Source organism: Pongo abelii, chromosome 6 (genome assembly GCF_028885655.2).
Source record: "Pongo abelii isolate AG06213 chromosome 6, NHGRI_mPonAbe1-v2.0_pri, whole genome shotgun sequence".
Classification (NCBI taxonomy): domain Eukaryota; kingdom Metazoa; phylum Chordata; class Mammalia; order Primates; family Hominidae; genus Pongo; species Pongo abelii.
Window position 1 is genome coordinate 119,925,887 of NC_071991.2, and position 23,029 is coordinate 119,948,915.

Sequence of the window (23,029 nt, forward strand, 5' to 3'; positions counted from 1 at the left end):
AGCAAAGGGAACTACGATCAGAGTGAACAGGCAACCTACAAAATGGGAGAAAATTTTCGCAACCTACTCATCTGACAAAGGGCTAATATCCAGAATCTACAATGAACTCCAACAAATTTACAAGAAAAAAACAAACAACCCCATCAAAAAGTGGGTGAAGGACATGAACAGACACTTCTCAAAAGAAGACATTTATGCAGCCAAAAAACACATGAAAAAATGCTCATCATCACTGGCCATCAGAGAAATGCAAATCAAAACCACAATGAGATACCATCTCACACCAGTTAGAATGGCAATCATTAAAAAGTCAGGAAACAACAGGTGCTGGAGAGGATGTGGAGAAATAGGAGCACTTTTACACTGTTAGTGGGACTGTAAACTAGTTCAACCCTTGTGGAAGTCAGTGTGGCGATTCCTCAGGGATCTAGAACTAGAAATTCCATTCGACCCAGCCGTCCCATTACTGGGTATATACCCAAAGGACTATAAATCATGCTGCTATAAAGACACATGCACACGTATGTTTATTGCGGCATTATTCACAATAGCAAAGACTTGGAACCAACCCAAATGTCCAACAATGATAGACTGGATTAAGAAAATGTGGCACATATACACCATGGAATACTATGCAGCCATAAAAAATGATGAGTTCACGTCCTTTGTAGGGACATGGATGAAATTGGAAATCATCATTCTCAGTAAACTATCGCAAGAACAAAAAACCAAACACCGCATATTCTCACTCATAGGTGGGAATTGAACAATGAGAACACATGGACACAGGAAGGGGAACATCACACTTCGAGGACTGTTGTGGGGTGGAGGGAGGGGGGAGGGATAGCACTGGGAGATATACCTAATGCTAGATAACGAGTTAGTGGGTGCAGCACACCAGCATGGCACATGTATACATATGTAACTTACCTGCACATTGCGCACATGTACCATAAAACCTAAAGTATTATAATAATAATAATAAAAAAAGAAAAAAAGAAAAAAAAATAGGATGCTAAAAGAAGAGATTTAAAGAAAGTAGAGAAATGAATACATGAGCAGAAAAATAAAAAAAAAAAAACACTCAAAGCAAAGGCTAAAAGAAAAGATAGTGAATATATGGGCAGAGGTGCCTGCAGAATATAATGATTGGGTGTTCCTACCTATATTACCCCAATTAACTCACAAAATAGTCCTTGAAATAGGTACCACTGTTTCCTTCATACCAATGAAGAAACAGCCTCAAACAGATATAAATAGCCATAGTAACACAGCTAATCTGTGGCAAAGCTAGGATTTATACTCTGCAATGTCTCAATCTTTCTCTTAAAACCATGTTGTACTGATAAATACCCACTATAATCCCCTGTCGTTAACATTTTAAAACCTAGAAATTTTGAATTCTTGAAAAATTCTACTAACTTTTTTAGAATCTAAAAAAGTTAAACTCATAGGAATGAAGAGTAGGACAGTGCTTGCCAGAGGCTGAAGGTGAGGGAAATGAGATGTTGATCAGAGTACACATTTTCAGTTATAAGACGAACAAGTTCTAGGAATTCTGTACAACATGGGGGATGATGGATACAGTAACTTGATTGTAATAATCATTATGCAATATATACATATATCAAATAATCATGTTGGACACCTTGAATACAATCTTTATTTGTTAAGTAAATAATTTTAAAATTTTACAACACAAAAATTCTACTTCCTTACCTTTCTTTCAATGTATTTCTGTTTTTAAATATTATGAATTCTGGTAATTTTTCAAAGCATGAACTTATTTACCAATTCATACCAAGAGCTATGCAACTAGGTTTCTTAAAATGCCTAACTTATGGATATCACCATTGTTATTCACTCACAGATTGTTGAAGATCTTGACAAATCCTTTACATGTGCTATCTCCATTTGCTCTCTACAGCAACACTCTCAAGTAGTTATTAATGTGCTTGTGTCCCAACAGAAGATTTGTACTTTAATGCCCCCTTAGAAACCCTGCCCTGTGTAAAGATCTGCACCAGCAGCACTGAGGGTGGACCAGCCCCAGGCACATCTCCTGGACTGCTGAACAGAGCTCTAGATTTAAGAGCTGCAGCATCTTAGAATAAAGGCACTTCTTCTGACTGTATGGGTTCAAAAGTTTGCACGTGAAGTATGACAACACTAAAGTCTTTAGACTTCAGGACTTAGTTCAGGCCCAAATAAATGGCATCTCCTAGAAAAGCAACCCTTCAAACCTTTTCTCATGCACTTCCCACAATAATTCTGAAAAATTTACCTTCTTCACACATTTTTAAGTGGACACCTAGAAATTTTTAACATAAAGAGTTGCAAAGAATATAATTTCTGGTGCATTTGAAACATTGACATTTAACATAAAACTGTGGTGTCACTCTTAAGTAAATACAATGGAATCTAACTACAGTCATGCATTGCTTAACGATGGGGATAGGCTCTGAGAAATGCATCTTTAGGTGATTTTGTGCTTGCTTATGTGAACATCATAGAATGTGAAAATCACAGAGTGTACTTATACAAACCTAGGCAGTATGGCCTACCACAAACCTAGGCTATTTGGTATAGCCAATTGCTCCTGGGTTACAAACCTGCATAGCATGTATTGTCCTGAATACTGTAGACAACTGTAAAACAAAGGTAAGTATGTGTATTTCTAAACATATTTAAACATAGAAAAGGTACAGTGAAAATATGGTATGAACAATACAAATGGTAAACATGTATAGGACACTTACCATGAAAGGAACTTGCAAGACAGGAAGTTGCTCTAGGTGAGTCAGTGAGTAAGTGGTGAGTAAATGTGAAGGCCTAGGACACTACTGCACACTACCATAGACGTTATAAAAACTGAACACTTAGGCCACACTGAATTAGTAAAAAAATTAAGTAACTGTACTATGATGTTACGACGGCTATGATGTCACTAAGAGATAGGAATTTTTCGGCTTCATTATCAATTTATTGGACCAGTCATTCACATACGCAGTCCATCATTGACATTATCATTATGCAGTGTATGACTATTTTATAGCAATATGATCCCACCACCGATTTAGAAAAATACCTGCAAAACTCTGTACAGAAATTTACAATATTTCTTTTCTCATTGAACTCCTTACTTTGATTTCATTTTCCCCAGAAACTTAGAATTGTTTTCTACTGTAATATATGTTAATGCCTGAATATTAATGACCTTATCAAAATTACCTATGCCAAATTTATATGTATTTTTTCTCTGATCCTAAGGATCTAGTCTCAAAAATCACTGAATTGAGTTTTTATTAGACAGTAATGCTCAACTGATCCAAAACAAATATATCACACAAATGTGCATTTATAATACATATAAAAAATAAATAAATTTATTAGATATGCATCTCAATGAAATGGACAGTGCTATTTCTTCCAACTAGTTCATGTATCCATAGATTGAAACAGAGTTCAGCATTAATTTTAATCCAGGATTTTTTTTCTGTTGTAAGCTCTAAGAAAATAAGTAGATAGGAGCATTATTATAGCAATGTTCATCAATTTAATTCCTGCCTATTTAAATGTCCCCAAACCACACAGTGATTAATAAGCAAAAACTCTTTTTCAATTATTTAGCTGTTGAATACTTGTATAAATTCTTTGCCAACTTTACTGAAAGTAAAATACAAGCCATCTAATTTGCAAAAGAATTTATTACATCATCAATCAATCACTTTCTCAAAACCAACGGTAATATTACACATTTGCCTTTTGAATGGTACTCTGGAGGTTTTTCCACTCTGGGACAAGAATCACCACTGTTAAAACCTGAGTTAAGTGAGAGTTATACCTTTCTTTTGTAAAGTGGGAGAAGGATGACTGTGAAAGGGAGGCTGAGAATGAGACTGAGCAGAAGACCTTTAGGAAAGGGTACTTACAGAACTAGAGGGTTCCTACTCAGTCCTATTAAAAATATACATGTGCCTATGTATCCCTGGGAAACTTGTCTTGCTTATCCAGGTAGTCTCACAGTTTGAAAAACATCGTCCCAGTTAGGGTAGCAAAAGTCTGGAAGTGATCATGGAACTAGGGCCTAAAGTGAACATACACAAGAAGAAGAATTGGCCCTTTATGGTGAATATGTTTTACATGGAATTTCTAGAAAAATTGGAGCTTGGGGTAGGAGAATGAGGACTGGACTTTCTACCAATCTGGGCAGATGCTGGGCCAAATGTCATAGTCTGAGACCTACTGAGAGACTTTTTTTTAATACTCTAAATAGTAGAAAAAGTACTATGATTAGAGTACTGAGTGCCTACTGAGCCATACTATTGTGGCTGGTGCTAATGGGGAAGCAGAAGGTATAATACACAGCCCTTATCTTCAAGAAGCTTCCACCTTATTTGAGCCATCTGTTAAGGAAATGAAATTTAAGCAGAAAGAGGATACACAGTCTATACTACTAAATCAGTAGCACAGGGGAAGAGGAAAGAGGGCAACCATAGGATGCATAATTTGGCGAGGGAATGTTGTGATGTTAGAAGTCCCTGGCAGTGGGAGAACTGCTAAGAATTCATCGGAGAAGAGTTACATGTGGACACTTGCTATGACAAAGGTCATTTGCTAACGAAGAGAGAACTACAAAAGCACCTACATACATAGACATTTCATGCCTTCTTCCCCTTCCTCCCAACTGCAATCCTAAACAAATGTTGTAGAAAGATTAGATGAGCAGGAAAAGCAAGAGTGGATAAAAGGGACCAAAGTCCCTTTTCCCCACTACAGGTTTCTGAATGATTTAAAAGGAAAGAAAAAAGGTTTTGAAATGTGTAAGTCTTGGTTTAAACTGTTCTAAAAAATTTAGTACCTGAACATGTTATTTAATATCCAAAATAACCAGAAAAGGTACGGTATTTGCAAACATGTCTTCAAGGATGGTATGAGAGAGAGATCCTAGAGTACCTGAGGATTGTGCCGTGGTAAGAATTAAGCTTCCTATTTAAGCCCTTCCATATTTAGACCACTCAATAATTTGTTACATAAACAAAATCAAGTAATAACGATAACTATAAAAGACTGTTCCGAAAAAACTGTCACAGTATATAAGGGGATGTGATTTCAAGCTGTAAATCTACAACAAATACTACTAATCATAATTCTATAAACTTTCTCCCAAATTTTCTCATGCTGTTTTTCACTAGAGCTCATGAATGCTCTTCAGCTAACATCTGGAATCTAAATCCATCATATTTTCTTATTAATTCAGATGCCTCTAATTTTAAAGATCACCAGATTGCTCCCTTTATTGTAAATAAATTCTCAATGAATGTAAATTTCTGTATTTGGCTAATGCTTGTCTCTTTAGGCTTCATTTTGTTCTGCACCAACAGTATTGGTCTTAGAGAAATGTTACTTCTAGTGAATTTATTTATATAAAAAGAAGCAATCTGTCATGATTTTGAAGATGGAAATGAGAGGAGAGAAAACTTTTGTGTGGTTTGAGTGTTTTGCCTTTGGTTCATTAAAAATAGGCACAGTTGGCTGACCGCGGTGGCTCACACTTGTAATCCCAGCACTTTGGGAGGGCGAGGTGGGTGAATCACGAGGTCAAGAGATCGACACCATCCTGGCCAATGCAGTGAAACCCTGACTCTACTAAAACTACAAAAATTAGCTGGGTGTGGTGGTGCACGTCTGTAGTCCCAGCTACTCAGGAGGCTGAGGCAGAGAATGGCTTGAGCCCGGGAAGTGGAGATTGCAGTGAGCTGCGAGTGCACCACTGCACTCCAGCTGGTGACAGAGCGAGACTCCGTCTAAAGAAAAAAAAAAAAAAAAGAAGGCACAGTTTTTGATAGATCATATAAAAATGTAGCATATTTTATCTCTAGTCTGTAAGAATAGCTGACTAATGAATTATACTTCAAAAATAATTCTGACATTACTGAATTAAAATGGAAACTAATATGCTTTTAAAAAGCATGGTTAGATTATCTTGGTTTATATGCAGTCTGTATTTAATCTCTCTTAAACATTGTCTCAGTACCTTGCCATTCTGATAAGCATTCCATTTGTAGCTGCAATGTTCTTTCAATAGTTTGACAGATATTACAATCCTGGTTAAGAATTTAAAGTTTCCTAGAAGTTGGTACTGGAGACTGTATTTCCCATCATTTTCATGAGGCAAAAGGATGTTCTATCATAATATCCATAAATATATTTCTCTAATGACACACAATTCATTAGTTTTTCTTATTGCTTCTTGTCTTTTTATTACTTTCAGGGAATGGGCAGTAGAGACCCATTAATCTTCAAATGCTTTTAATAAAACAGCACTATGGGATGAAGGAGAGACAGAGAGGGTGGCAAAAACAGAGTGTGGCTTCCTGGTGTTTTTGTTTTTTTTCTCTAACAAATGTTACCGATGTTTAATTCCCTACTGTGATTATCAGTGCACTTATATTTTATTGTGGTACGGCAGTGAACACTTAAAAATTTGTTAAGAGGTTAGATTTCAAGGCTGGGTATGGTGGCTCACACCTGTAACCCCAGCACTTTGGGAGGCTGCGGTGGGAGGATTGCTTGAGGCCAGGAATTTGAGACAAGCCTGGGTAACATAGTGAGACTTCATCTCCATAAAAATATCATGCTAAATGTCTTTCCCTATTTGTTTTTAATAATGAATTCCTTATTTTCCTGGCACCAAGATCTATCTTCACCTTCCATAGAGTATTACTAGCTCCTGTGGTTTGTTTATGCACTCAAAGGATACTTAACACTTGGAGGGAACAAAAGACTAGTACATATAAGGAAATTTAGGACTACTATATGAAAATAACAAGTCTTGTTCTCCCTTCACCACCCCACAGCTGGTCATCCCTCCTACTATCCCTTCATTTCCTTTTCAGTGGTATCATTAAGGGTATGGGTTAACATTAAAATAAATGAAATGTCTGGAAAGGGTAAAATGCTATAAAAGTGTAGAAACAATTCCTCTGTATCTCAGTCATACAAAACTTTTCCTGGTTTACTAAGAGACTATGAAACAATGACTTAAAAATCCATAAATAACAGGAATTTTCTCCATAACCGAAAAATATAGTTTATCCACACTCCCTTCCCTATTTTACAAAACAAAGATTAAAATGAAACTTTCACAAATTACATTGCCTCACCGTTACTCTTTGTAAATCAAACTTGTCTATCAATACCATGTTTATTAGACCCCAGGTCCTATATTCTAGGTTATGTACCAACCTCACACACTGTTTCCCCCTAATTGCTGGCAGGAAATCAGAACTACAGGAATGAAATAGGTAATGGCCAGAAATCTTGATTATGTGTATTGGAAATATGGACTAAATAAGGCACTTTAATTAGTATCAGACAGAAGGATGAATTTATCTCCAAAAAAGCACAAACTGTTGAAGCATTAAAATTTGGAAAACATATCTGAGACATAATTCACTATGATGATGGAGATGAATCTCTTTCCTGTCGTGCAAGATGAGTTCAGGATGAAAGTAATGACACTGTGACACTGCTAAAAAGCTGCAGTTGGTTAGCATTCATGAGATACATTTTTAAGGTAATCTGCCCCTGGGATACCATGATAAATACAAATCTCTTAATTTATTTAAAAAGTTAACTCAGTGTTCATGGGGAAACACAGAAAGGCTATTTTAAATTAGACAAATTTCCTTATAGAAAGAGTAATTTAAAAAAAAGAGCACTGGGGGCTTATTATAATACTTCCTCTCAGGTTTCTAAGTATTTTAGTTCACTTATATTGTTCATACACTTGTTCCCCAATATCAGAAGCCCTTTCAAATACATTATGAATATATTGAAAATTAAATAACAGCCCATGAAACTTTCATTATTTGTAAAAAAAAAAGAGTGTTAAAATAACATAACTTCAGATAAAAGTTAATTGATCTCATGAACCAAATATTTAAGTATCAATTAAATATAAGATTTTGTAGAAACTACGATAAGCAAAAAAAAAATCCAGATACAAAGACTACATATTGCATGATTCCATTTTTACAAACTATCCAGGAAAAGTAAAATTACAGAGTCTGAAAATAGATGAGTGGTTTCCTGGAACTGAGAGTGGGAGCAGGAATAGACTGCAAATGGCCATGACAGAACTTTCTGAAGTGATATGTTTAAAAATTGAATTTTGATGATAGCTGCACAAATGTATAAATTTACTAAAAATCATCTAATCTACAATAGATGAATTTTATTTTATACCTAAATAAAACAGAGAAGATTATGTGGGAAAAAAACCATGGCATTGAGATTATTAGAGAAGTTGCACTCCCTCAAAATCTCATGGATTAGTAGGATAGACTTAATAAAATAATCTAAGGACCATGAAAGAGCTTCCCAACAACTGGTGGTACACTAGTGTTCTTCCAGTGGGTTTCAGGACTGACAAGATTTCAATTCTCTCAGCCATTGGAGTGACATGATAGGACCTGGGGCTTGTATTCCCTGCAGCTAAGAACCTTCTTCCATTGACTCTATTTACTACAGAAACAAAATATTTTGCTGATCAAAGGCACCTTGATGAATGAAAATGAAGACAGATCATATCATTACTTACAAATGCAACTAAAGCAGCACTTAGAGGGAAATTTATAGCTGCAATTGCCTATTTTAAGAAAAAAGAAAGATCTCAAATCAAAAGTCTAACTTTTCACCTAACACACTGTAAAAATGAAAGCAAACTAAACCTAAAATAGAAGGAAGTGAATAGTGCAGAATGAAGATAAAATAGAGAACACAAAAATAGGAGAGAGTCCAAGAAATCATCCTAGAAATGTTATTTACAATAGTCTTTTAATGGACAAACTTTTAGTTAGATGGGCTAAGAAAAAAGAAAGGCTATTCAAATTACTAGAATCGGAAATGGAAGAGAGGACATTATTACTGACCTTATAGAAACTAAAAATAATTACAAAAACTATGATCAAATGTGTAACAATAAATTAGAGAACTTGGATCAATTGAAAAATTAATGACGTTAACTTTTAATGGCAAAAAACACAATTACTTTTGCACCAACCTAATAGAAAAACACCAAATGACTCAAAAGAAGGACAATGAATAGATCTCTAACATGAGATCAAATTAATAATCAGAGAATTACTACCAAAGAAAAGCTCAGTCCCAGATGGCTCCACTGGTGAATTCTACCAAGTGCTTTTAAAAAATACAAATTCTTCAGACTTTTGAAAAAAATTGAAGGGTCCACTTAAAACTTATTCTACAAGGCCACTATTACCCTGATAACAAAATCAGAGACATCACACAAAAAATTACAAGGACAATATCTCTTATGAATATAGAGGCCAAAAACTTCAACAAAGCACTAGAAAACCAAATCCAGTAACAAATTTAAAAAATCCTATATAATGACAAAGTGGGAACTGTGCAAGGAATGCAAGGTTCATTTAACACCTGAATATCAAATAATGTATTACATCATATCAACAGAATAAAAGACAAAATCCACATGATCATCTCAATAGATGTAGGAAAAGCATTTGACAAAATCAAACACCCTTTCATTATAAAAACAGTCAGTAAACTAGGAATAGAAATGAACTTCCTTAAACTGCTAAGAGTTTCTATTAAAAATTCAGAGCTAAAATCAGATTTAATTATAAAGGATTATATGCTTCCCCACTATGATCAGGAACAACATCAATATGCCTTTTCTTACCACTTATAGTCAACACTGAACTGGAGACAATTAGTCAAAAAAAAACAAATAATGGAAATCTAAATTAGACAGGAAGAAGTTAAACTATCAGTATTTGCAGATGACATGGTCTTGCACATAGAAAAGTCTACAAAATCCACTAAAAATTTTAGAGTTAATAAGCAAGCTCAGTAAGGTCGATTGATGCATATAAAATCTATATACAAAAATAATTATATTTCTAATAACTTGAATGATTTAAAGATAAAATTAAGAAAGCAATTCAACTCAAAATAGCATAAAAAGAATAAAATAATAGAAATACATGTAACAAAAAAATAAAACTTTTACTTTGAAAACTACAAGACATTATTGAAAGGGAAATTGAAGGTCTAAATACATAGAAAGACATCCCATATGTGTGGATCAGAAGACTTAATGTTGTTAAGATGGCAGTATGCTCCAAATTGACCTACAGTTACAACATAATCCCTACTGGAATCTCAGCTGGTAATCTTTGCATAATCTTTACAAAAGTTGATAAACTGTTCCTAAAATTCATATCAAATTTCAGAATAGCCAAAACAATCTTGAAAAGCAACACAGGTGAAGGCCTTGCACTCCTGATTTCAAAAGTTACTGCAATGGTAGAGCAATGGTAATCCAGAAAGTGTGGTAGTGGCATAAGAACAGACGTATAGATTGGTAAAACAGAACTGAGAGTCCAGAAACAAATTCATGTATCTATGGTCAACTGATTTTCAAAAAGGAGGCAAAGAACATTTAATAAGGAAAGAATAGGTTTTTCAACAAATGGTGTTGGGACAACTGAATAGTTCCATGTAAAAGAAGGAAGCTGGACCCTTACATTACACCATATACAAAAATCAACCTAAAATGGATCAGCGACCTAAATATAAAACTATGAAAGTCTTAGGAGAAAGCATAGAGCTAAATCTTAGTGACCTTAGGTTTGGCAATGAATTCTTAGTGGTGACAACAAAAGCACAAGCAACAAAGAAAAAAATAAATTGGACTTCATCAAAATTTTATGTTTCAAAATACAAATCAAGAAAGTGAAAAAATTCACAGAATGAGAGAAAAGATTTGCAAATCACATATATGATACAGGCCTAGTATCCAAAATAGAGGAACTCTTAAAACTTGAGAAAACAAAAATGGGCAAAACACTTGAATAAACTTGATATATGGCACTTGATACTAGCATTGCACATCAGGCAGGAAAAATGTAATGGTGCTAGGACATTTAGCTTTCCATATGAAATCTATATATATGGAAAATATTTATACCATATCGGCTTGTATAAGTATACTCTATGATGTTCAACAAAATCACCTAATGACACGTTTCTCAGAATGTATCCCTGCTGTTAAGTAACACATGACTGTATATAATTCTATTTATATGAAATGTCCAGAATTGATAAATCTGTAAGAGACAGAAAGTAAATCAGTGGTTGGTTAAGGCTGGATTGGTTAGGGGTTGATAGCTAAAGGGTACAGTTTTTTTTTTTTTTTTGAGATGATTAGCATATTCAAAAATGGATAGTGGTGATAATTACACAATTCTGTGAATATACTAATATGTTACCCCCAAATATACTGTGACTAGGTCACAAAAGTAAGTTTAGTCGATTGAATTAATAATTCCGCTTGAATGCTTACTAAGTACTCAGATATAAGACTAAATAGGATAAGATGTTTTGCCCTTTTATCAGGAGGAAATACATTGCAAAATAAACAGATAATTAACACAGTCCAAAAATTTAAAAGTGGTCAGCCAGAAAATGTACACCTCCCACTGGGTTAAAGGGAAGGATTATTCTCAGTGATGGTTAAGTTGAGATTCTCAATGCCAAGAAAACAGCTGTACAAAGATAAGAGGGAAGATGACTACAAGCAGAGGGGAAAGCAACTGAGATGCTGAGAATGGGTGGGTAAGTGTTTGAGGGACTGCATGAAGCCCAGGGCGGACGAATTGCAGAAGATCAGGGGAGCAGAGGGAGAAGGTGAGATCCTGGAGGTCATGAGAGATTGGTCAAGGGCAGGCCTGTAGGGATTTGTAGGTTAGGATGAGAAGCTTCGACTTGTTTCTTTTCAACCTCCTAATACTCTGTGCACCTCTCTTCTGTTACACATAACCCTCTGTATCTCCCTATCCTGCCTGCTCTAAAGAAAATGAACATTTCTCATATATCTTCAGTGCCTATTTGGGATCTCAACAGAGGTTTCCTGAATGAACAGGTCACATATTGGTATTATAATAAGGCAAAATCCTAAATCCTATAAGATATTTAGAATAAAGACTAAATAGAAGAAAAAAAACGTTTTCTAAAGGTAATGTACAAATGAAGGCCAAGCAAATTGCATCTCAATTCCTCAGGCCAACCTGGTTGTTTCTACTAGAGACCATGATGGTTCCCCAAGTCTGAATGAATTAAAGCGAACATCTTACTAATTTAATTAACTCATTGCCAGAATCCGAAACATCAAACTGCTGGCAAAAAGCAGCTTTACGCTCTGAATATCATGCGGTAGTCCTACATTAACTGCTTCTCTAGCCCGCTCACTAAGTATTCCAAGTCATTGTGCAGAATCATGGTATCTACTGTTACATCACCAAAGACTATAACAGACAAAAATGGAAAGGCTATTACACGATTCTGGCAACTGAAATAGGATTATGTATTACCTTTCAAATAACACATGATGATAAAATTTGCTTTCCTTAGAAATGACTTATAAATGTTTTATTGCCTAATGATTAGCTTTGCATTTGCATGTTGGATTTTCTGTTTGTACTACACAGGGATTCTGCCACAATTCTAATTATAACATCATTATCCAGAAAGGCACACACTAGTTCTAACACATTTGAGACAAAGCTAGCCAAATAGCAGTTTTAGAGTGTAATACCACACATTTATGCACATAAATAGAGCATGTTTCTTTGGGAGGATTAAAAAAACAAACAACAACAATAATATACTTTTTTCAACTGGCTTACTGTGGCCTTGAGGCTTCGGCCTGGTCTGTCTGCAGTTTTTCTCCTTCCACTTCCATTGTACAGTAAACAATTCGATTGGGAGCAACTGACTTCAGGCCTTGCACTTCCATTATGACAATCTAAAGATAAAATGATTTTAAAATAATGCATCAAGTTGATAACATTTAGCAATATACATAAATAGCAGCATGAACTGTAATAAGGAAGATTGACAAAACTGAAAAAAAATTTGTGTTTTGTTAACATCACTGGTATTTTATCTTCTTTATAATCCACCTCTATTCATAGAAGGTATAGTAAATAACATTTTTAGGAAATCTGGTAACTGAAAATATATCTGCTGCCAGATACAAATAAAAGTAAGGTCAAAGATCATAAATATAAGCCATAGTGAATTAAATGAAATTTAAACTCAGATCCTTAACAAATTAAGGCAAGTCTGCATGAAGTTAAGCAGAATCACAAATGAAAATTCAGTGCAGATGATAACAGCAGTACATGATAAGTACCATATAAAGTAATATAGTATATATTATTGGTAAACATTGATACCATCATACCAACTCACTGATATCAATATGTAATATCAGAAATTTTCTATATTCACTTATTTGAGATTACTATTACTGTCTGTAAAAGAGTTTAATTTATGGACTGTGTCTTATTAAACAGAAAATTATAATTTGTCACTGAACATCTTAATACTAACTTGGTAAGAAAAAATAATTTTTCTATCCATTAAAGATATGTACTAATTTAATTCAGTACACTGGAAAAGGGTGGAAAAACTGATATTGCCTTATGTATTTGTAACTCCTGGGAGAAAGGACAACATATATTTTTTATGTGTGCTTTTTAATGTTTGTTGAAGAGGCTGCCAATCTTAAAACACTGTAACCTATCATTCTTATTGGATGTATTTATCAAATATGAGTATGATTTACCATAACATTTTCAATCAAAAGTTGCATCATGAACTCTTCTAAATTCTCAAAATTTAATTTATAAAATAGATTAAAATGCATTTTTATATATGTACATTGATTTCTTCATTGATCCTATGTTGTATTTGCACAAACAATAATAAAATTCATGTTATGAAGCTACCAAAACATCTATCATAAACATAATCTGTATTAGTTACTGATCATGTAATACTTTATTACAGTCATCACATTTTTTAGAGTCGTGATAAGAATTTTGATCCAAAAGGGCTCAAAAAACAAACCATCTTAAAAGTGTTCTTCCTTTCAGCTCTGTTACAAGAGAAGGGTCATGTTTGTAAATATGAATGTGTATTTGGTTTTTGTTAAATTTTGTTTTCATAAAATATATAGGAAACTGATCACTCAGTTATTTATCAATAAAATAAAAGGTCAAACTCAGAACAAGTTTTCTTCCTCATCCAGGACTTTTGTCATTTTCTCACATGGAAATGCATACCAACATATGAATCAAAATCAGGACCTAACTGAAAACAGACTAAGAAAATTAATGGAGAATTGATAGAGAAAAGTAGTATCTTTCACAGCTGTTCTAATACTCATCAGGGAAATTGGGACGAAATACTAAATCTTGATCAAAGAAAATAAGCAAAGGAAGTTATGCATTTTTAATGACTCAGATTTTTTGTTAGTAATATTGAAATTTGTTAGATTCTTATACAAATAAAACCAGAAGCTGAGATAAATCAAATATATAACCATATTAATTAAAAGGCAACTACACTTGGACTTACCACCATTTCTCTAATAACTTCTTAATAATAAAAATGTTTGATGGTCATTTAAAATGTATGAAACAACAGAATTGTGTAGCACAAGTCTAGAAATCGTAAGAGCATTGCTTCATATTTCAGAATATTATTGTTGACACTGCATCTCTTTCTGCAGTGTGTTTAAATAACTGAAATGCAAGAGAAGAAAGGAAGCATCTGCTTGACATTATTTCTGTCACCTCTACTACAAGCTACTGTAAACACGACCTCCTAAAACATACAACTTGTGAAACAGTACTCTGCTTTTCAAAACAATACTTCCAACTGTGCTGGGAACGTTTCATCCTGCAGAATTGTCACTTTCAAAAGATACAGCTTCTGTGATGAATCTATACATATAAATAAAACAATATGATTCTACAGAGCTGATATCCAAAAGGAAAATAAAACATAGGTGGCCTTAATAATTAGTGATAAAGACAGCCAAGAATTCCATGGACTATCAGCTAATCTAATTTTAAGTAAGTGTTTCAATTCCCAGCAAAATTTGCTAGTGGACCTACAGAAGCTAAACTGACCTATTTTTCATCTTCTCTTCCCCAATCTCTCTGTAGCTGATGTCATAAGGATAAAATAAAGTTGTCCTAGAAGTAAAAAGAAGAAAAGCATGTATAAAATATGAAACTAGGTAACATTCTTCCAAGTGAAACCTGACCACAGAGTTAGGAGACATTTAAGCACGTGTAGTTTATAAAAAAAAATGACACTGGACAATATGGTGAAATTGGGAACCACATAGCACCAAACATAGAGAAAGTTATGGGATCTGCTAGCCTAATATCAATGAAAGAATTCAGTCTAAAAAATCAACTATAAGCCGGGCGCGGTGGCTCACGCCTGTAATCTCAGCACTTTGGGAGGCCGAGGCAGGCATATCATGAGCTCAGGAGATCGAGACCGTGCTGGCTAACACGGTGACACCCTGTCTCTACTAAAAATACAAAAAATTAGCCTGGCGTGGTGGCGGACGCCTATAGTCCCAGCTACTCGGGAGGCTGAGGCAGGAGAATGGTGTGAACCTGGGAGGCGGAGGTTGGCAGTGAGCCGAGATCACGCCACTGCACTCCAGCCTGGGCAATAGTGCGAGACTCCATCTCAAAAAAAAAAAAAAAAAAAAAAAAAAATCAACTATATTCATGCCACTGATAACATTCCCCACTTTCCACTTCTTAGGTGAACATTTGTTTTTCTAGTATTGCTTGAACATTTAACATTATTGAATAGCTTAGCGTTTTGTGGATTAGCTCATCTCTTACTTTAATATTTCTTCTGAAGCCTTAAGGAACAGAGATACCTAAAAGTAATCCTGTACGGCTAACTGCTTTTTTGATACCATAAAAATCCTTAATCCAATAAGTATTTATTGAGTCAATTGTGTGCTAGGCACTGTTTAGGCACTTTCAATACCTCAGTAAACAAAAAAGAAAGAGAAAGAAATATAACCTACCTGCAACTTATATGCTAGTAGAGAAAGCCAGCTAATTAACAATAAACACAATAAATAACTGAACTATATGTTAGCTGGTAAGTACTATAGCAAAAACTGAACTTGGTAAGGGAATAGGGTGTGGTGGGAGAAGGGAGGGGTGGGAGCAATTTTAAAGAGAAGGTGAAATTTGAGGACAGTTTTTCAAATCTGCACTTTATTCCTTTGACTCAGTATAGTTCTTAGAAAAGATTCCTCCACTGGACCACTTCCAAGCCTGACTAATGAAATGTGTGAGCTTTAAATTGGTTTAACTGCTTGCCTTTCAGAGTTTTCTTAGACTGAAATATGGGGTCTGAGGAGCAAGGCTTGCTGAAAGGACTAGAGATAATTATTCAGTTTAGCTTGGCTGATGTCACAGGCCCTGTGACTAGAGGCATATCTATTCTCTCTGGTGTCCCATAAACATGCACTGCACCATCGTCACTTAACACAATTTTACTTTGTTGCTGGACACATAACTCCTGCTTAAAATACTGTGGACACCGAGAACAGATTTGTATTATGCTATGGTAGGAAAATATCTGCCTTAGATAGACATAGCAACAGAGGATGTCAAAACAATTTTATAAATATGCAAGCTTCTCAGACCATGCAAAGTGAAGTTTTAGCTCATATTCTCTGCCCAACAACCTACTGCCAACTGAACAGCCCTCCTAAACATATTGGCAATAAAGCACAGAATAACAATTCATAATTTCACTTAAACATCGACTCAGCAGCCTAATTTTGTTTTCAATAGGCAAAATATAATTCATAAGAAGTTAATTATCACAATTGTTTAAGATTTTTGAACAATAGAGAAAAGACAAAATGTTCTGAACTTTTAGTTCTGAATCTTTACATATAAAGATAATGGTAGATTTGTCCATTATAAAAGTTATTTGCTCTACAAATTATTTTTTTCATCAATAAATTTAAATTATAGACTGGGCACGGTGTCTCAAGTAATCCTAGCACTTTGGGAGCCGCAGGTGGGTGGATTGTCTGAGCTCAGGAGTTCGAGAACAGCCTGGGCAACATGGTGAAACCCCATCTCTACTAAAAATACAAAAAAAAAAAAATTAGCTGGGCATCATGTTGCATGTCTGTAGTCCCATCTACTCAGGAGGCTGAAACAGAATTGCTTGAATCCAGGAAGTGGAGGTTGTGGTGAGCAGAGATAGTGCCACTGTACTCCAGTTTGGGCAACAGGGAGAGACTCAGTCTCCAAATAAACAAATAAATAAATAAGATAAACTCTTGCTGGAAAAAGTTATACTATAATTAAGGGATGAATTTTGTTTTGTATAAAGCGTTAAAAAATAGAAGAGTTGACGTTTTGTATTTCACTCAGCAGGAGATCTCAGACAGGAATAATGAGGAAATTCTACAGGTAACATGCTATGTAGTTTCAAATTAGACATCCTTATGTTATAAGGCTGAAAAGGCTAAGAAGAAATCCAGTAGTGAAACCATTTGACAAAGTCATTAGGTAAGCCCAGAATTGAATCTTGAGTCAGAAGAAAGCCTCATAGTTCTAATCTGACACTAAGTTTAATCTATTAACCTACAAAGAAATCATTAATCCTGAAGTCAAGAAAGTGAGAGGCAGATGTCCTGAAGTTTGAATTTATCTCAGAGTTAAATATATGGAGAAAAAAGAATAAAAATTGAAGTTTTCTTTTTCTGCCATAAACTAAGGAAGTGAAGTTTCAATAAAGAAATTGAAAACTGTTCTTCGTAAGACTGTATTTACTTTTCTTTGTCAATCAGCAAATGCAAATGGCAGCACTGGAAACCAGCAGAGAGGATAAAAAGAAGGAGCTATAAGCCTCAATATAATTTTTGAGAGAGCTACGAATTAAAGTGTCACATTGTTACTATTTACTCATGGAATAAAAATTATGGGGAGGGGAAGCTTAAGCTTAAGCCAAATGGTGACTTGATACTCCTAATTATTATGTTATAATCTTTTATCTTAATGACTGACATACATTCTTTCTGCTAGGAACTAAAGATGTCGGGGGGCGGGGTGTGTGTGTGTTGTGGTGTACAAACCCACAGACATATAACTAGATAAGCCCATATACATACATCACCAATGAAGAGATATCATGTAAACCATCAACAGAAAGCTGTACAAAAAGTATTAGTCTTTGGTTTCTAGTGATTTGCATAAAATAATGAAATTCTGAACCAATGAAGAGATATCATGTAAACCATCAACAGAAAGCTGTACAAAGAGTATTAGTCTTTGGTTTCCAGTGATTTGCATAAAATAATGAAATTCTGAAGTTTTGGAGAACACAATTTTAAATGTATGACTTTTGTTCTTGCTCTAATATGTACTGTGCCTGTAATAAAACTTGAAGTCCTGAAAAAAGAATTCTCTATTTCTCATCATCCATGATACCTAATAATGTGCATTATAACTGGCTTATTTGATATGATCCTAGAAAAATGATCCTATGGGTAAAGTAGATTTAAAAAGAAAAGTTAACCAAAAATCTGAAAGGAGTTCCCAAATCACAAAGAATTCAATTATACGTTGAATTGCTATTTCTACCCACGTGCGTTTTGATGCTTATTTTATCAATGAATTTGTTATTGTTGTATTTTTGAGACAGGGTCTCACTCTGTCAGCCAGGCTGGAATGCAGTGTCATGATCACCGTTCAATGTACCCTCAACCTCCTGGTCTCAAGCAATCCTCCCATCTCAGCCTCCCAAGTAGCTGGGACTACAGGCTCACATCATCATGACTGGATATTTTTTTTTTTTTTAGAAACAGGGTCTCACTATGTTGCCTAGGCTGGTCTTAAACTTCTTGGCTTAAGTGATCCTCTTGCCTCGGCCTCCCAAAATGCTGGGATTACAGGTGTGAGCCACAATGCTCATCCTATTTTATCAGTAAACTTACACTAGCCTCGCTGGCATAAAGAAGACTTGCCTTAAAACTTTTATTATTTTATTATTTAATCCTAATACCGTTATATTTAAAGGAAAATTTGCATTCATTTGCATATACAAGCTGAGTATCCAACAAATGAAGAATAATTTAACATCTCCAACATATATTGCGCTGTTTTAAATTATAAAAGTTACCACGAAGGTCACCAGAAATTATTGTGCAGCATCATTTATGCTGTCAGAGGCGAGCATGAGATAAAGCTACTTACCTCTAAGGTGAATGACAGTACCACGTCGGACTTTGACAGCTGAATCTCATTCTCATCTCCTATGTCCAAAAATGCAGAGTTCTGTGAACGTTTTAATTTTTGTAATTTAAATTCTGGACCACCTTTCGAAACTGGAAGACTTTCCAAATTGGCCATTAGCAAATTCACTGAAGACCGCAACTCTTCTATATACATATTCTCCATATCTTTTGCTATAAATTTGGGGAATTTTCTTTCCTTGAAAATAATTTTTAAAATAATAGTGTTACATAAGTCATATTTCAATTTTATCATAAAAAATTGTATGATATATATACTTTGCTGTCTTAGAAATTACAACACTCTCAATATATCTATCCTACTTGAGTCACTAGGCTGTAAAATCCTCAGGCTTTGGCATTTTTTATTATATCTAAGGTACTTCAGATATCTTATTGAGGATCATTGCAGTACAAAGTGAAAAAATCACATATATTTTCACATTAACTTTATTTGTGATAAGATTTGCTTAAGGAAAAACAAACCCTGAAAACATGCATGGAAGACATTTTAGTGTATAGATGAACCTTAGCCACTAGTAGCTTTGTGACGCTTGGGATAACCGGTCTATAAAAAAATGTTCAGGACACACAGCTTTGCCAGTTAGGAAACAAACATTTTAACAATAGCCCAATTTCTTACCACAGATATGCGTTGTTGGAAGGGTATGCTTTTTCATAAATAGGCATTAAAAACTCAAATTATTGAAGAGTGATATGGTCATATTTCTAAAATTAGTAAATTTTCACATTACATTAATGTGCCAAGATCTCTTGTGGCTATAAATTCAGTTTTTTACTAAAGGCTTAGAAAAAGTTAAGTTTAAAGCAAAAGGAAATTTATGATAAAAACTATTAAGGGAAAAAGTAACAATATCAATTTGGAAGATTCTATTTTCTTGCTAAATTATATCAGCATTGCCATTCAATAATTTTAACTCTGCAATCAGATTTGTTTCTTCTGCTCAATTAAAAGGATGTTCCAAATATTGATATTTAGATGGTACCAAAACATTCTTAGAGAAGATTATAATAAATTTATATTCCCCAGAACAGCAAATGAGAGCACTTTGTTCCCTCACATTCTTGGCTCTTTCTTTAATGTTTGCCAACCTGGCACTTAGGTTTTCTCTCTTAAAGACAGAGGGTATATAGTTTTACAACATTAAGCCTAGTGTAAAATGACCACCACTGCACAGAACCGTCTGGAGGATGAAAGCCTAAAGCAGTCATCTTTCAAATGACTGCTGAATGCTCCAGAAAAGCACTGCCTTTACTGTTGTCTCCCTTGACATCATTCAAAATCTAACCTAAGAAATCTGCATGTCTAGTACAATTCAAAAGCATCCAGCATGCTCTTGTCAACCTGCATCTAGTCTCTGACTCACTTGCACCAGTTCATTCATGGGATTGGAAGGAACATCTGGCACCACTTCACAGATCAGTCCCAGAGTCTCAGGCCACCTGTTTTTCTTCTCCTCCAATATAACATTCACATATTTCTTTTTAAAATAATTTACATATAATCAAAATTAAAATTGCATAATGTCAAAGACAGATTAAATATCTACATTAAAAATTAACTTTCCCAAAGAAGGTTCTTAAATATCCTTTTAAAACTTCTCTACAGTTTGAAGCAACATTCCAAAACAGCAAATTTGTATCCCTAACAAAAACAGGCAACTACCCAGCTATAAAATACCTGGGTTTCCTTTAGTGGGGCGGGGGAGGGAAGCAATCGTCTTTAGAATATTTTTTCAGTACAAGCAAAGAGAGGGGAAAAAAGCAAAATGATCCCTAAAAGACATATTTTATGTTTTTGGACTAACTTTAAGGCTGCCAGAAAAAGCATCCAAAACTGAGAAATAAGGCAAAGCAATGAGGGGGCAGATCCTTTCAATGTCATATGGAGGCGAAGGCCATCCAATGATTATTTGGGGAAAAGTTCTTAGTTCACCTTATTATTTATTATTGATTAAAGATTCCAGACAATAAAGTTACATGTTACCTTGTAAAACTGTGTCTGAAAGAGGTACAAATAATGTTTGGTGAATAATATAACCCAAAGGTTCAGTTTAAATCTGTATTAGAAATTAACCAATTTTTGATTAAGCCCATTAATCTTACCTTAGTAATGCCCCCAAACACCTGGTTTCTTGTATGCTCTTTGGTCTGGTTTTAATGCCTAACTTGTTTGCTTATTAATTATGCATTGAATAAAATCTCTATTGTGTGTCCATTTTATATTGGTATGAAAATCACAATTTTACCCCTAAAAAAGTAGAGTTTAACAAAGAAAAAGGCAAGCATGTCACATATCTGAAAGTTCTGATATACTAATGCTTTGCTTTCAAATTTTCAACATGTTATGGAAAATCTAGCATTAGCACAAGAACAAAAATAATCTATTTGTATTTAGCTTTAACTATAAACATTTCATTAACTATCATCTGTCAAACAGGAGAAAAGCAGGCATCTCCAAAATTGGCTCTTTTATCAGTATTTCCAAACTTTTCAGGGACTAGACTATACTTGAATTTTTTTCTCCAAAACAGCTCAAAATTCAGTTTCAAAGCTTTGAGGTTTATTGATATTTCATCAACTCTATTTAGCCTGCTTGTGTTGTCCCTCACTGGCAAACAACAAAACTAATCGTATATCAGACAAATGTATATTTTAAATTTGTTCTTTTAAACTAGAATTGAATCAGAAATAGGGTTATTTCCTAGTTGTCTAACTGTGAGTCACTCTTATAAGTCATGTGTTCTAATTAGGTCCTCTGTACAGCATAGGTCACTAGTGGTCTTAACCCATGGTATACACAAAAACAATATTTGCTTCTTTAAAAAGTTTTTCTCATTATTCAAATATAGTCACTTTTTCTTAAGTGCTCTTAACCTTCCACTAGATGACATCTGGGGTTCATATCACAGGATTGTTTCTCTAAGCTGATTTCTGCTGCTTCCCATGCCCCATATTAATTTTAGGTTCTAATCTCAGCATCATGGCATCAAGTGAACTACTGGTTGTGAAGCTGGTTCCAAACCTAACTAAATTGTTGGAAGTGTTTAAATGTTTTTGCTACAAATCAGAGCAGATTCAGTTATCCTTATATTGGTATTCTCTCTTCCTTTCAATTCAAATATGCCTTTGAGTGGGAGAAAAGGGAGGGAGTCTACAAATAATTCCAGAATGCTTCACAGCTCCAGCTTTCTCACAAATATGCCAGTGTGTAAGACTCAGTCATTCGATAGACATTCCCCGAGTGTCTGCTGTGTGTTCTGCTCCAGGCCCCTAGATAGAACCATGAAGATAATGGACAAAGTCCTGATAGACTTAGTAAACAAGGAAATAATTTCTTATGGTAGAAAGTCCTAAGTGGCATGGAGAAAAAGTCTAGAAGGAAGAACACAGAGTGAGTGGTGAGAAGGGTTGCAGCTTTAAACGGGGTGGTCGGGGAAGGTCTCAATGAGATGATGCCCTTTGAGCTAAAAGGGGATAAGGAAGTATGATGATTAATTTTTTTTTTTTTTTTTTTTTTTTTTGAGACGGAGTTTTGCTCTTGTTGTCCAGGCAGGAGTGCAATGGCACAATCTCGGCTCACCGCAACCTCTGCCTCCCAGGTTCAAGGGATTCTCCTGCCTCAGCCTCCTGAGTAGCTAGGATTACAGGCAGACACCACCACGCCCGGCTAATTTTGTATTTTTACTAGAGATGGGGTTTCTCCATGTTGGTCAGGCTGGTCTCAAACTCCCGACCTCTGGTAATCCACCCGCCTCAGCCTCCCAAACTGCTGGGATTATAGGCATGAGCCACCGCACCCAGCCCAATTAA

The 23,029-nt window shown here is 34.9% G+C and overlaps 1 protein-coding gene across 3 annotated transcripts in view; it reads right to left on the bottom strand.

The window, feature by feature from the left end:
- CADPS2 (calcium dependent secretion activator 2) overlaps nucleotides 1-23,029 on the bottom strand; it is a 567,688-nt gene that overhangs the window by 304,799 nt on the left and 239,860 nt on the right. For all 3 annotated transcript variants that reach the window (XM_024250127.3, XM_054559726.2, XM_054559723.2), the window contains exons 5-6: nucleotides 19,158-19,394; nucleotides 12,735-12,853 (exon numbers count right to left, since the gene is read on the bottom strand). In XM_024250127.3, coding sequence (XP_024105895.1) covers nucleotides 12,735-12,853; nucleotides 19,158-19,394 — 356 coding nt within the window. The remainder of the gene's footprint in view (nucleotides 1-12,734; nucleotides 12,854-19,157; nucleotides 19,395-23,029) is intronic.